The following is a 15,562-nucleotide window of genomic DNA, read 5'->3' as shown; positions in this document are numbered from 1 at the left end:
GGAGTGGGGGTACACAAACACGCAGCCACGCCTTGCTTTAGAGGTAATCTCTCGTGTGTGCAAGGGTGGGTATGCTGAGACCGCGTGCTATCATGCAAGCTGTCTTCCCGTTTGTTTAGTACTGCAGGTTACGTAATCTCGAGAGTTTCAGTGACGTGTTGGAGCAAGACCAGACGAAGCATTTGTTCCCCTCTGCCGGCGCTTTTCCTGATAGCATCGTCCCAGTGCGTGCGACACCATCAGACACGGGGGTGGAGTGCCTGCAGAAGCTTGGCTGGCTTTGCTTAATTCGTACTGCCGAGAACGTATAGTCACCGCATGTGACATCAAACTATCATTCGCCACCGACTCCCAAATTCATCATAATGAATTGTTTTCTCATTCAAATTTGCTTTTTTTGATTACCTGATAATTCGCAAAATTCTGCGGCCCCTTTCTGTGTAAGAAAAATCGTTCAGTGACTATGTATTTACATAAAAGGTTGAATTTCAATAAAACGAAATTTTGATATAACAAAGCAAATTGTCGATTTTACCGACATTGTTATATCGAGGTGTGAGTGTATTTCTTATAGCTCACTTCATTGACAGCACACGTTGCTTTAGGAGGTTTCAGGCTAAAATCATGTGGTAATAGATTACGTGACGCTGGTCTGGCGCTGGTCTGCAGGGTTCTAGTGTGGTTGGGCGCCCTCTATGGTGCCATTCATGTGACGACGGCGAGAGACGCATGCCAGGAGGTGCTGGTAAAATTTCGATTGTGGGGCGAGTTTTAGAGCTTGTTTACGATAGTCCTAATGACACCTATATTTTAGAGTTAGTGTCCAGCTGGTGAAATTAAAATACAAATACAGTCGCCGTCTCAAGAGCCAGCTTTTTTTTTCTACTCGCTCAATTATTAGAACTTATCCGCACCACCACCACAGCATCCAGCACCGTCCAATGGAACAGTGAGTGGTAATTGAGCATCACAGGTACCACACATCGTTTTACTTTTTGCTGGTGACTGCTTTGCCAGATGGTCACTGTTATTGGGCTATTGCTTTCTCACACGAGGCGCTTCCTGCGAGTGCAAGCAATTGCTCTAGAATCTACGGTGATGTGTGTGTAAATACGAGATCAACTTGAGCCACGAGTTTAGATTCGGTGGCTGTGTTCACTACCGTTTTGAGCATTTCTTGCCTTTCTGGGCACAGGTTCACCTAGTAATTAGTTAGATTCCTAACTGAACATTTTTGAAATGCTTTTTCTGGTTCTACACCGTCGGTACAAAGTGACAATCTAATCCTGGGAACTTCATGTTTTTGTGCTTGCAACATTTTGTTGGATGATTCATGATGCGCAGATGTATTAGGCTCTGGGTGATTTATAACAAATGTTGTATACCATCTCATGCCTGCAGCGGATGTGGAGAAACGCCGCCGTCAGCGATCCCGGAGAGCACGCAATGAGAAGCGTCAAGACAGACTGCGTGCAAAGGAAGAGATGCGTCGGCGTGGCTACGGTAAGTGGCTGCTTCTCGGTTTCTAAGTAGTTAATTGCGCATACAGTCAAAACATGCGATAACGAAATCCTGCGACTACTAAATTCCCGCGGCAATGAAATATTTTCGTATCTCCGGTGAACGCCCATAGGATTCAATGCATTTCGTATATCACAACGAAATGTCGCTGTACTACAATCCCGCATCAATAAAATTTGCCAGAACATAACCCCGCATATTACCTACTCGCGCAAGGCTAGCAGGCCCCAAAATGTGCTCAAATGTGATTGCTTTGCACTAAAATTGCATAAAATACCACCACATGACACTTGCGTGGTTGCCACCATTTTTGTTTACAAAAATAACCAAGCATCGGAAGCTATCGCACCGGAAGCATGTCAAGGCTGCCGTCTTCCTTGTGACTCGCCGTAGTTTGCTTGGTGGCTATGGTGGTGTGCTGCTAAGTATGAGGTCGCGGGATGGAATTCCAGCCACGGCGGCTGCATTTCGATGGGGGCAAAATGCAAAAACACCCGTGTACTTAGATTTAGGTGCACGTTAAAGAACTCCGGGTGGTCAAAATTTCCAGAGTCCCCCCACTGCGGTGTGCCTCATAATCAGATGGTGGTTTTGGCACGTAAAACCCCATAATTTAATTTAATTTTTAATCTTGTCTGTTGATTGCCCGTTTGAAGCAGCAGCTTGTTGCCACCGACCTGTGAAAACGGTTTTTGCACACGTAGTGCAGTGCGTAATGTGCACCTCGGCAGGAAAAATACAGCAAGAACGAGGAAGTCCACGTCCCACCGACGTGGAATTGTTTATGACGCTTGGGCTGGCGGTGATGGCATCGGGCCGTGATCGAGTGATTATACAGGAATACACATTCCTTGCTTCAAGAACACTAGTTTTGGCACCACCCGACAGGCGTTACATGCGGATTCAGTGCTGTACGTAAATTTGCGCGAAGGGGCCATAATCTCGTTTGACAGCCTTCGGGTATACGAGACACAAATCACTTTCATGCTTGGCACTGTACACGTTGGCACCTACGGGAGACAATGTGTGCTGGAAAAATGCTGCTGCATGCCTGGAGCGCTGTTGCTCTGTGTCCGGTGCCAAGTTACGGAGAATCTCGCAGAAGTGATAGTATCTCGGATAGCAACTGACCTAGAATAGTGGCAGTGGTGCCGCTGCTGATCGATGCAGGCGGCACACTTTGTACTATCGGCAGTACGGTTCTATGTCCTCGAGCAAGCTTGCCAAAGTAGGCTAACAGAATTTTGAGGGTGAAGTTTCGTTCTGGGAGGTGTTGCCTATCTGTGCTATCTCATTTTGCAACCGCAATATTCTCGCAAAAGCGAATTTTTTCGAGTTTCCTGCCGATTTCGTGATTGCAAGGTTCAGCTATACTCTGTAGGTGTAAGTATACCTACTCATGGTGATAAACTTTTTCAAATTAGTGCCTGGTGTCTGTGGAACACACCGACATCCTTTGTCAGGGCTTTGGCTGGGAGCTTTGTTTCAGTGTGGGCACGGTAGTTGTACAGCCTTAATGTGACTACTAAAACAATGTGGAGGGTGGAATCTTACTTCTCTGAGGCCCCTAAAATTTAAATATACAGTGAAACCTCGTTAACCCGTAGTTGGCCAGAGCTCAGAAAAGGTACGTACTAAACGGTAGTACTGTTTAACCGAAATAGCATGAGATCGCCCACTCACCTGTCGAAAATGGAACTCGGAGAGAGTGCGATGAAAGGGGGAAATAACATGCAGTATTTATTCACTTTGCGCGATTAAAGTGTTATTTTCGTTTGATGCCGCAGCAGCCTAGCAAGACGACGCGGCCTCATACTTGCTGAAGCTGCATGCTAGCTTTTCAGCCAGCCCCCTCTTCTAGGCAAACACTCGCATGGAAAAATTCCTCGTTGGCGTTACGTATTCTCCGTGCACACGTGCAGTAGTGCTGCAGAAGTCCCGGGGGTGCCTTTTTCATTGCCGGGTGCCGGAGTTTGGAATACTTTTTGTTTGGAATAAAGTTACGTTATCGCGCCCCTGTTCTCGTCGCAACGATTGCATTCATGAGGCTGACGTAACGCGCAGCTTATGCCACTGTCGGGCCTGAATCACCCATGCTGTCACTTTTCGTGTCGTCCTCATCACTGTCGCTAGTCAACTCTTCGGCAACAACAGAGGCAACGATAGCGAAAAGTTGAACCTCATAGCCAACATATCTTCGCGGTCGCAGCAGCGCTGTCGAGCAACTTCTTCGCATTCCAAATGCCACACACCGTAGTCAACTGCAGATCCCTGTCGCGTGCCAGCGCCGACTTCTTCGTGTCATGTTAGATAGCACGGACGATGTATAATTTTTCTTCTATGCTGAGCACCCGGCGTCTTTTTAATCCGAGCTTCGGAACGACGCCAGTCCTCGCTTGCACGACGCCATAACGCTCTCTGGCACGGCGTCGAAATGGTGTTGATGTTGATGTGGCTTCATGCACAAGCGCACAGGGCGCTTGGAGGCTGTTGTTCCGATCTCTGAGGCTTGTTGTTCTGCCGGGCCGCACGATGGAGACGACACACTGCCGTGTTTGCGTGACAAAAAGTTGAAACGCTACGTTTTAACCGATGCATACGCAATAAGCTGGTACGACTTACACGGGTGCAAAACACATTATGTTCAATGGTCGGCTCGTCCTTGTCCCATGCTGTCTCGGGGGTCCGTTTGTCACTGAGTCAGGGATCTGACTTTACTACTTTTAAAACGAAACTACTCTCTAACGGTTTAACGAGGTTTTACTGTACAATATGCCTGCAACATTACGAAATTCTAACACGGCAAGCGTCGCAGACAAATTAACTATGAGAAAATGTGGGATATTCTAGCCTGGAGCCAGCGTTAACTGAAGAAGAGTCCCGACAAAGACAAGTTCCGCATGTTGAAAACATTGGACCCTGAGCAAAAGCTTCTCTTATTGGCATACTGGGAGTTAAAAGTGACAGGACCAGATGTTGCATATAAAGACGATGGTCTTGTTGCTTGGACACTTAGAACTGACACGTAGTACTAGTAAGATAGATGCCTGTCGTCTGTTTCCTCCATCGATGGATTAAAAATTTGCAGTGTTGAAGAAATGTAGTGAGGTCCTGTTAATGGTTTACAAATGTGAAGCACAGGTTAAGGCAGAAAACTTGGCTGGTTGGCTTGAGTAGCCTTGACATACAGTGCCAGGGGGAAAACAAACACGTAACATGAACAGTGCCCGTCTTGTCTCCTTCATGTTGAGTGTTTTAATTTTTTTCATTATAGCACTGAATTGTTGCTTACGCTGTTGTTTGCGCAGGTGGCAGTGCCCGCTACCAGCTGGACAGTGTGCGCCACTTCCCGACTTGCGAGCCAGTTAGTGGGCCATCGCCAGCTGTGCCCTCTTCTCCACCCCTGTACTCATCGTCGGCAGGCTCGGAGGCCTCCATACCAACTGGTGGGTGTGCTACGGGCTGTGTGCACAATGTCTTCTTCACATTGTGAAGACGGTCAGCTCCTGGTCTCAACTCTCACTGCATCTATGCTTTTGTGTTTGCCTTACGGAGTGAAAATTTTTCGACGCCCTAAAAGCCCGCTGTAGGATTTGGCTCACTTGCTCCCTTTATGCAAACTAAGCTTCAGTAAAACATTATCATTATCGCTATTTGAACTCCTGAAAGCAGACAGTGTAAGCTTTTGTGCTTGTTGTGTGCGGTTCTGCTACCTTTATGCAGTTGATGAACTCGGGAGGGATTAAAGTATGAAAGTGGAAAGTCCATGGTGTACTGCCACCAGCATGTGCCATTGATGCGATCAAACGGTGCCGCTGTGAATCGTCATGCTCAGACGTCATGCTCAGACGTCATGCTCCGGAGTCCTCCACTACGGCGTGCCTCATAATCGGAAAGTGGTTTTGGCACGTAAAACCCCATAATTTCTTGAATTTGGCCTGGGTCAGCAGCATCTTTTGGGCGGGCCATTCTGGCGCGAAGTTTTGACGTGCCCACTTGACGAGAATTATTGCAGCACGAGATGCGAACGAGTAAACCGAATCTCAGAACGCTTGAGCGTTCTGAGATTCGGTTTGTCATTTTCCGATTGCATAGTGTTTTAAGACGGTGGAGGGAAGACGACTACAGTGCTGCCAGAGCAAAACCCGGCTCTCACTTCACGCTGCCTGCAGCAGAGACAGCCTGCAGCTTTCAGGTTATTGCGTATAAAAGCATGCAGTACACTTCCGTCGGCACAGTGCTACACAAGCTGCCCGACAGATAAATGAAGATGCTTGTTGCAATAAAATTGGCAGGAAAGCTGTGAATGCGCTTTGTAATGAACCTGCCAGATTTGCTGGTACTACCAGAATAGGAAGCTGAGCACGCACCAATATTTTCATGTGACTCGGGCTGGCGAGTACTGTGGGGAATCTGCTGCAGCGAGCGACTTCTGTGTTTGATCACGAGGCTTTTCTTGTTCACGTGGGATCTAGCGGCTGGAAAATGTTTCACACGGTCGCAATTTAGTGACGTTACTGAACGTTGGTGCCAAAAGATGTTGCTTTCCGGGAACATACTAACCGGTGAAAAAGAAATGTTACTGTGTTGGGTCATTTTCCGTGTTCTTGATTGCAAATGTTGCTGTTAAATAGTATGAAACAGGATCATATCAACGAAGGGCTACTTTTGTCAACATTGTGGGAGTTCACTTATTCTATGAATTCGGTATTTATTTGTGCAAGGCACACCTTCATGTAAGGCTTGCAGCCTCATGCATGGGAGCTCTAGAATTTGGAAGGTTTGCCAAAGTACATTTCCAGATTGCTTGTGTTAACTCTTTCGGGACCGGGGAAAAAACAGGCAATTCTGATGGGTGTCAAAAGTTATTGTTTATTACAAATAGTCATTGCGCTATATTGCTGTAATGTTTATCAAAATGTAGCTAATTAGATGGTCTTTCATGCATAAAGAAAGGTTAGACTTAAAAGTGATATATAATATTTTTTAAAAAATCTCAGATTCAAGATTTACTGAAAGGACAACATAAAAAAGTTGGAAAAGTCATGGATATACAAGTGGAAAAACATAATAAAAAAAATTCAAGATATACAAAATGTGCTACAATGCCTCGTTTCTTGCTTGTGAAAATTTGGCACGCGTATCTACAACTGTCTTTTTTTTGTGTGTGAAATCTAGCTTGCACCAGTGGTCAGCCACTCAGGTCCCACGGTTCTTGTGCCACTCGACGAAACAGTTCCGGGCAGTCGTAAAACACAAGTGAACTTGGCATGTGCTGCAGAAGACATTCGTTTTGAGCTCGATTTTCTTCTGCTTATAGCACAACTTGCAGTTTCTGCGTTTTGCCACTTTTTCCGGCTTGTGGAGTGCATGTTTTGCGACGGGTGGTGGAGGCGTGTGTGCTTGCTTGGCACCGTCAAGATTCAGAAGCTGCTGAATGAGCTCTTCTCTAAAAGCTAGGTGGTCAAACCCGGCGGTGCGTGCCAGCTCAGGAATCTCTGGGTGCAATGTGCGGTGAGCTTGGAAGAGTATGAAACTGTTCCCACATGCAATATCGACGCAGTGGAAGAACAGAGTCTTCCACCACCGTACGCTTCTCATGAGAACATTATAATATCCAATCATTTGATCCGATTTATCTACGCCTAGCATGCCAGCATTATAATCATGGATCAGCAGAGGCTTTGTTACAGATATCTGAGTCCAGGAGTTTTGCCTCCTTTCCCTTCTTTTTGCGGTGACCGTGTCATTTGCAATATGAACCGTGCTCATCATGTTGACAACACGCCGGTCTTTCCACTGAAGGTACAGGATGTTCTGATCGCGCAACCATCGAATGTCGCCACGTCGAGCTTTTTTTTCCCACCGTGCATCCTTCAGTTCAGCAGGAAATCCTCGGCGATCCTTGCGTCTGGTTCCGCAAGCCAGTGTTTTTCGGCTGAGAAGATGACTGAACAGGCTCGTAGAAGTGTAAAAATTGTCCATATAGATCCTGTAGCCCTGATCAAGATATTTGTGATACAGCTGGCAAACTACGTTGAAAGCCAACTCATGGGGCCCTGGCTGCTCACGCTTACCGGTATGCACACTAAACTGCACAGTATATCCGGTGCCAGGGTCAGCTAGGACCCACAGCTTGTAGCCCCATTTTGTTACTTTATCTTTGATATACTGTCGGATGCCTGACCGCCCTTTCGATTTCACCATGCGCTCATCCACCGAAAGATCGCGATGTGGCTGGAAAAGATTCGCCGACACTTCGTTCATGTGCTGCAGGAGCCACCACATGTATCGGAGCTTTCCTCTTGAACATTGAGTGACATCGTCCAAGTCTGCAACTTGCAACATTGCGAGTAGAGCTATAAACCGGCGTCGCCGCATGATCTGTGGTGGGAGCAGACCGCTGTACAGATCTCCTACATTCCAATACAGCTTCAGCCGAGGAACCTTGACAACGCCCATGTAAATTACGAGTCCGATAAACTTCAGCATTTCACTTGGGGTGACTTCTTCCCAAGATCCGTCGGAACAAGCATGCGTTGGTTTTTCCAAAATGTGAGTCCAAGCATACTTGTTCGTGTTGTCACAAATGGTTTCGATCACATTCATTGAGAAAAACAGAAGAAAGAAGTCCAGAGCAGTCAAAAATTTTTTTGATCCGCTGCTGAGCGCCACGCCCACTTCTGCGTCCAAGTACACGCCAGGTTCCCGTCTCGGCGAAAACTCAATCCGCTTCTGCGCTGGCGGCAGTAGATCATTACCGTAGCTTGTTGAGACCCTATCAAGTAAAGATAAAATAATGAGAACATATAGCGAGCCCGTTCACCTACTCCAGAGAGAACTGAATGTGGAACTATGCTCACCTTCGGCTACTAGATGAAGTTCGTGGCTCATCATCATCCGAATCAGAGTCCGAAATAAAATCGGAGCTGCCGAAGTCGTCTTCATACTCTTTGCTGCTCGGTTCATCATAAAAATCCGTTGCCGAAGCAGCGGAATCGCGCGATTGACGGCAGTCTTTTCGAGCGACCGGACGCGAGCACGACGCCATTTTCCACTGCGTCCGCCGCCGCCGCAATCTAGAAAATTCTCTCTCGCGTATCGCCACCTGCTGGAAAACGAAAGAAACTATGCCGAAACCGAGAGTCTAGTTCCTGACTACCTCCTAGATGGGGCTACTTGTCCAAGCACGCGGAAATTTGAACGTGGCAGTGCGCGCAAAGCCGTCGATCATATATGATCGATGGCCTATGGGTCGGTCCCGAAAGTGTTAATGTCTTTCTAGTGGCTCATTTGTGGTTATATAGGCTGTGTAGAGTCATGGTAGTGTCTGAGGGTAGCCATAAATCTAACTTGTTATGGCTTGTGCAGAATAAAATGCTAACAGCTGAATGCATGCCTTAATGTACATGACTGCACGGCGTGAGAGTGGCTTTTAAGATTTCTAATAAAGGTGTCAGCTGCAAGTAACTCGGGCAAATACAATGCAGTTTGCTTGTACCAGTTGTAGCTGCTGCTATCTGTGGTGATAGCAGTGTGTATTGCGTGGTTTCCTGGGGCCATACTTTGTGACAGTTTGTTTCGTCTGTTCACCCTTCATCATTGTCTCAGACACAGCCCCAGTGCCATTATCGTAACCATTGGCCACGTGGCACAACAAATAAGAGCGCAGAATGAACTGAATTGTTAGGAATTACGGCCTCTGGCTGCTGTATACTGTCCTTGTAAATTCCAGGAGTAGTGTGCTGAAGGGTTTCGTTGGCATTTTTCTGTAGCCAACTGATTTCTGCATTTGTGGCTGCAGTGAGTGATCCTGATGAGCAGCAGCAGCAGCAGTTCATGCTCAGCAGTGCCAGCAGCCCAGCAGAGGAAGACAGGTCAGCGACCCCTGCTGGCAGCTCTGTGAACCGGGTGTCCTTTGCTCAGGTTGGTTGGTGTTCTTGTGCCCCTCAGGGGAACAGATGAAAAGCTTGTCTACTGTCTGCAAAGAAGTAGGAATAATTATGGAGGTAATTCCTTGACATTAATGTACACGATTCCATTAATGTATGCATCTCCACTATCCTCATTGCTGGAATTGGCATACAGTCGGACCCACTTGTGTCGATACCAGTTTTAACAATATCGGTTATAACAATGGCAAGCTGGTGCGCCGTCAATGTTTGTGTGTTTTCTATGGGGAAATAACGCACTTACTACAATGCCCCCATGCCGACTTATCGGTTATGAATATGAAGTCTGGCTGCTGGTTGTCCGTGCCGAAAGTTAATGATGGAATGCGAAATCCTTGAAAACAAAGAGGGTGGAACGCGAGCCGCTTCACATTTGCCTGCCACCCCAGCTGCTGCCGCACGCTCCTCTGCATCGCTGGCCTCGTGCGCATCTTTCTCGTTGCACTTACGTTCCTCCGAACACAAATGGGCTGCACCTATAGCTCTGCGCCGCGCCATCGTACAAAACGCGACTGGACTGCACCAACTGCACTGACAACACTGCCGGCGCTGCTCCCAGATTGCTCACTGGGCCCTCGTTCTGTGCAATTCTGCTAGCCGAATAAAGGGGGAGGGGGGGATCAGAATTAACTTTTTTGTTTCTTGACAGAAAGGGCTGAAATGTGGCACACACACTGCACATTGCAATAAAGAGACAAATCTAAAATTTCATTAGGATATCTTAATTAGTTTTTGTTTTATAAGAATTTATAAGTTCCTTGCCTGTGGAAAGCCTGGCACAGTAACGAAACATGATAGGAAGCTGGGAATACAGTCGCCGACCGATTTTCCGGACTCCAAAAATTCGGACATGCCCGATTATTCGGTCAGCCTCACGGCACCGCCATTCTCCCCATAGACCATAATGTATTACAACTGCCGAAAGTTCGGACACCTTGCAACCTCTCGTCTGATTTTTCGGACACTCCTTGAGCCAACTCGGTCGAGAGCACCATGCACCGACTCTGACCGGTGCATGGTTCGACTTGCTGAACGCCATTTTTGTTTTGAACGGAACTTCCTTGCTGCCCCACGAAGTGGCGCTACTGGAAATCCCCGCTCATCATCATCGTTTCTGCCCGGTTAGATAGAGTGGCTCTGCAGCAGTTCCGGTTTCAGCTTAGTAAGCCATGTCAAGACAATCCAGCAGCTGATTTGTTTCTTCGCGCACGACGCTGCGAGCAGGCCGCATTTTTCGTTTGTGCGGTTGGTGTCGGCACGGTGGTGTTTGTGTGCTGTGTCGAGGTTTCGGGGATCCAACGCGCCATACGTAAACATCGCGTCAAGGGTCTAATGGCGCCGACAGTGCCCGCGCAGACTGCGCTGGGGAATGCCGGCAAGCAGGTGCCGGGAGGCCTAAGACTTGTCGCCTTCCGATGTGCTCCCTACTGACGCGGAAAATGTTCTGCCGAGGCCTGCGCAGTGGTGGCATTGCGATTCCGGACACAGTCTCATTTGACAGTTTCATAGGTGCTGACACTGCTGTATTGACATGCGCAGAACTCGACGACGGCAAGGTCATTCGTCAGGTTTCTGCTGCACCGCCGGACGATGACTCTGAGTCAGAAGATGACGTACCATGTGCAGTGGCGTAGCCAGAAATTTCGTTCGGGGGGGGCTCACGTGCAGGTGGAACTCCTCCTTAATAGGAAACATTAGGTCGGATGCTCCTATCTAAATACATGTAGAAGGAGAATTCATTTTTCTCGGCGACCACTGCACCAAATTTGACGAGGTTTGTTGCATTTAAAAGAAAAACTTAAATTCTAGTGACTGTTTGTGTCGAATTTTCGATTTAGGTCGTTAATATTTTACTGAAAAGTGGCAAAAATAGAAAATTTTCAGAAAACGAAACAATTAAGTTTACAACTCTGTAAATCAGCAATGAAAATTGATATCACAATTCTGTTAATTGCACATAATAGTACATCTACAGCGGACAAAATCGATATGTTACACATGAGTCTCAAAAAATTAAGTATTATGGAAATACGGCTTTTGCAGAACCCTTGTACATAACATAACCAATTCACGTAAGATACAAATTGACATATCGACTTTGTCCGCTTTGAATGGTGTAATGGGTGCCGTTTACAGAACCGCGATATCTGTTCTTGATTCAGAGCTAATAATTTGTAAACTTCGTGCTTCTATCTTTTTTTTTTCGAAGTTTCGAATTTTTCAAAATATTTTAAACAAAGTTCAGGCCCTAAATCGAAATTCCGCTTCCAACAGACACTAGAATTTAACATACTCTCTCAAATGCAACAAATTTCATTAAAAGCGATTCAGGAGTTATCTCGGAAAAGCGTTTCAGCGTTTTACATGTATCTGAATAGGCCGCGTCGGAGTTGGGCCCGAGCTAAAGCTACCTCTTAAAAAAATTTGCTTAGGGATCAGATACACGAATAATAACTGCATTGCCATTGACAAAGATGCTGCAAACGAGTTGTTGAACGCTACGCACTGTCAATACGAGTAAAATATATATTTTTTCATAAAAGAATATACTCGTATGTGCCAAAAATTGTTCCCAACATAACCGATGTCAATGCTTTCATATATTTTGTCTATTTAATGAGTAAAGAAAATATCACACGAATTTCGAACTACATCAGTTCGAAACCAGCAAAGCAGTGCATGCCGCTGATATGAAAAATGTAAAGGCCATGAAACGAACAAGTTGAGGACAAATATGTTAATGACACTTTGTCATTCAAGATCCTTGTTTACATTCTTGTACATATGCAACGGCCAGTGAAAAATCTCAATGACGTTGCCATTTGTTCCAATGTATTACACAGCAGCAGCTGTCACCGGTCGTGTATCGTGAGTAATTGCACCAAAATTATTGTCGCAACAGAGACCACGTATAAAAAGCAGGAGTTCTGCAGAATATACGAGGGCGAGTCGAATGAAAGTGAGCCAATGGGAATATATAACAAACGGGGTACTTTAATTAAAAGTAGCCCCCATGAGCATTTAGACATTTGTCCCATTGACTAAAGAGTCGCGCAATTCCCGTTTCATAAAGCTCCTTTGATTGCTGCTTCAAAACGTCCGCAACTGACTTTCACAACATCGTCTGAGACGAATCTGGTTCCCTTGAGCTGTTTTTTCGGTTGCCTCAAAATGTGGAGGTCGCAAGGCGACAGGTCTGACCTGTATGGCGGGTGTTGCAGCGTTTCCCGCTTGAACTTTGCCAGTTTTGTGTATTAACCACATCAGCGACGTGGGATCGGGCACTGTCGTGGAACAAGATGACCCCATTCGTTAATCCAGTGCTCAGAAGAAATAAAACATGTTAAAAGAAAACAGAAAACACAAAATAAGGTGAACATGTAGGCGCTGACTTGGAAGCTCCGGCAAGGACACGAACTTTGTTTCTGTTATGTCCCGTTTTCTGGCTTCCTTTACGTGTTTCTTTTCACCCTAAGCTATCAAATGCCTGACACGCCTCGGCCTTGCCTTATTCCGTGATATTTGCGCACTAAACATATTAACACCCTTCAGGAAGCTAAACACGTCTTTTAAACTTTTCGCCCTATTTTGTATATATTTAACAACCACCCTACTCAGAACATCGTACCGTATGAGTCTTTCCGAGAAAATAAAAATACAACAAAAATATCTTACCGTATACGATAAGTGTTCATAGACATACTTTCAGGTTCGGTACCGTTGAAAACTTTCTTAGCAGTCAATGTTCTTGATTGCGACACGCAGCCGATCCGGCGTTTCACAATATCGGAAACAATTGATAGTCCCTCAAGATTTAGCAAATTCTATCAGTAATGTCCCCTGACGATCGAAAAATAAAAGTCAACCACACCTTTCTGGCGGAAATGACGGCCTTTGCTATCTTTGGGGGAGGTGAATTTGAATGCTTCCATTGTAAGCTTTGCCGTTGTGTTTCAGCCTCTTAGTAGTGGACAATTGCAGACAAGAAATCGTCACCTTTATTGTGATACCGGGAAATCGTCACCTTTATTGTGATACCGGATCAGATGAGTAAAGGCAGCGCTGATCTTCTCCGTATTCTGGCGGTGGTTCAAAATTTTGCGCATCCATTGCGCACACAAGAGCCGATAACCGAGATGTTCATGAATTATGGCGTGAACCAAACTGCGACTGATGTTCACACACTCTGCCAGTTCATCGATGCTTATCCTCCGTTCTTGTCTCAACTCATCAACCTTTCCAATTTTGTTAGGGGTGATTGCACGATGGCTTTGGCCCAGTCTGCGATCGTCTTTGCAAAATTCATGTCCTTCTTTGAACCGTTTGTTCCAACACTTCACAGTGGTCAATGAAATGCAATGTTTCATGTACACGGCAGCCATACGGCGACTAATTTCTTTTTGGGAAACACCTTCAGCTGTCAAAAACCTGACGGCACCACGCTGCTCAACTTGTGGAGAGTCCATTACGGCTCGCAACCATGTTCAACCCAGTGTATGAGAGCATTAAAGAACAGTTATCCTCACACCTGCGTGTCACTTTTGTAAATGAGAGATGCCTGTGTGCTACGCGCAGGCCTTGCAGATAATGAACAGAACCATAATTTCGCGGGGTGAGTAGGCTCACTTTTATTTGACTCGCCCTCGTACATTAGAAAGGCGAAGGTGCAATGGAATATACAAATGCGAAGATACAGCTTGATGAAGGGCAAAAAAGTGCCACCGGAAACGAAGTTCACTGCATGTATACACAAAACCACGCAACAAGATATTTAAACATACGTATAAGTAAGTCTCCAATAAATCTACGTATCTAAGAAAAAGTCACCGTACATAATGCGTCAAACAAGGCAAATAAACATGTTGCGCAATCACAGATTCACAGAATCCTAGATCCTGCCCCCATTCCATCCACTCCCCCCGATGTATCGTGCGCGACGGAAGGCGGCGCGCTTGCTCCTCACTTTTCTCCCTTGCGCACACAAGACTAAGCAACTATCATCGGCTCACCCATTCCCCCCCCCCCCCCCACACGCTTTCACTCGCACATACAGCATGCGGCGCGGGGTCACGATGTTATCGCACTTGGACTTCATGCGGAACATGAGGGCGATGGCGATGGCAGGAATGCGCTTAGAGTGTCCATATAATTGCTATCGCAATAATATAATAAGAGTACCCGGCAGGTAAAACGTCACATGGCCCTATACTTTCCGCAAAAGAAGTAACAAAATAGCACTTTCACCATGCGACAATCCGCTGCACCGCAACAACACTTTTTTCCTTTTGTGGGAGGGGGGAACCGTAATGAAAAAAAAAAAAAAAGAACGCAAAGTATGTTGGTCACAATAGAATGCCTACTTTGGGCAACTGATACGGCTATTAAAGGAATATCGAAGAAAACACAAGACGCTTGGTCCACCAAGAACCATGCGCATACTGCCCGATATCCTGCGCCGGCGAGACAAGACTTTCTGGATAGGTTGCGCTCAAGCGAACGCGCTGCAATCCGTCGAGTCCCCACAGTGATGGCGGCTAGCGACCATTGTTTCTTTTTCTCGTCTGCAAGCTAGAAAGCGTCCAAAGCTCTGCCAGGCGAAAATGCACTCAGCCAGAGAAAACCGAACGCGCACCGAAGTGCGACGCGCCGTGGTCGGGGCAACACGAGAAGAACGCATGCACTCTGGCTGGCTCTGGCAGCGCGCGGGTAGGGGAGCGAGAACAAAAAAAATTGGAGGCTCAATGTGTCCTCGCGATTAAAAGTCAAACTAGAAAAAATAAATAAGAACGTAGTTGCCTTGCCTGGCTTTAGTGTCTTCACTGGATGCTCTGGCGCAGGTGAAAAAAAAAATTTTTATGTGACATGACGGCACGAATGAACCACCACAACGCTTCGTCTCATCGGGCCTCGCTGCAGGCTTTGTCAACTTATCTGATAGCGTGTTCATTTGGCTTGTCTCGTTGTATGGCCCGATGTGCGACTTTGGAAAAGTCAATGCACATTTGGCGTCAAATATTTATGGGAGCATTAAACTTGCAAAGTTCCGCAATTGGAAATCTAAAGCACACGTTTGGAAATGTCAATGCACC

At 46.3% G+C, this 15,562-nt stretch overlaps 1 protein-coding gene across 1 annotated transcript in view; it reads left to right on the top strand.

The window, feature by feature from the left end:
- The window catches only part of LOC142576416 (E3 ubiquitin-protein ligase RNF10), a 76,158-nt gene that overhangs the window by 51,591 nt on the left and 9,005 nt on the right, over nt 1-15,562 (top strand). The window contains exons 11-13 of the mRNA XM_075686547.1: nt 1,402-1,503; nt 4,830-4,967; nt 9,326-9,447. Of these exons, the coding sequence (XP_075542662.1) occupies nt 1,402-1,503; nt 4,830-4,967; nt 9,326-9,447 (362 nt within the window). The remainder of the gene's footprint in view (nt 1-1,401; nt 1,504-4,829; nt 4,968-9,325; nt 9,448-15,562) is intronic.

This window comes from Dermacentor variabilis, chromosome 3, assembly GCF_050947875.1.
Source record: "Dermacentor variabilis isolate Ectoservices chromosome 3, ASM5094787v1, whole genome shotgun sequence".
NCBI lineage: Eukaryota > Metazoa > Arthropoda > Arachnida > Ixodida > Ixodidae > Dermacentor > Dermacentor variabilis.
Note: the sequence above shows the minus strand (reverse complement) of the source record. Positions and strands in the feature narration are given on the sequence as shown.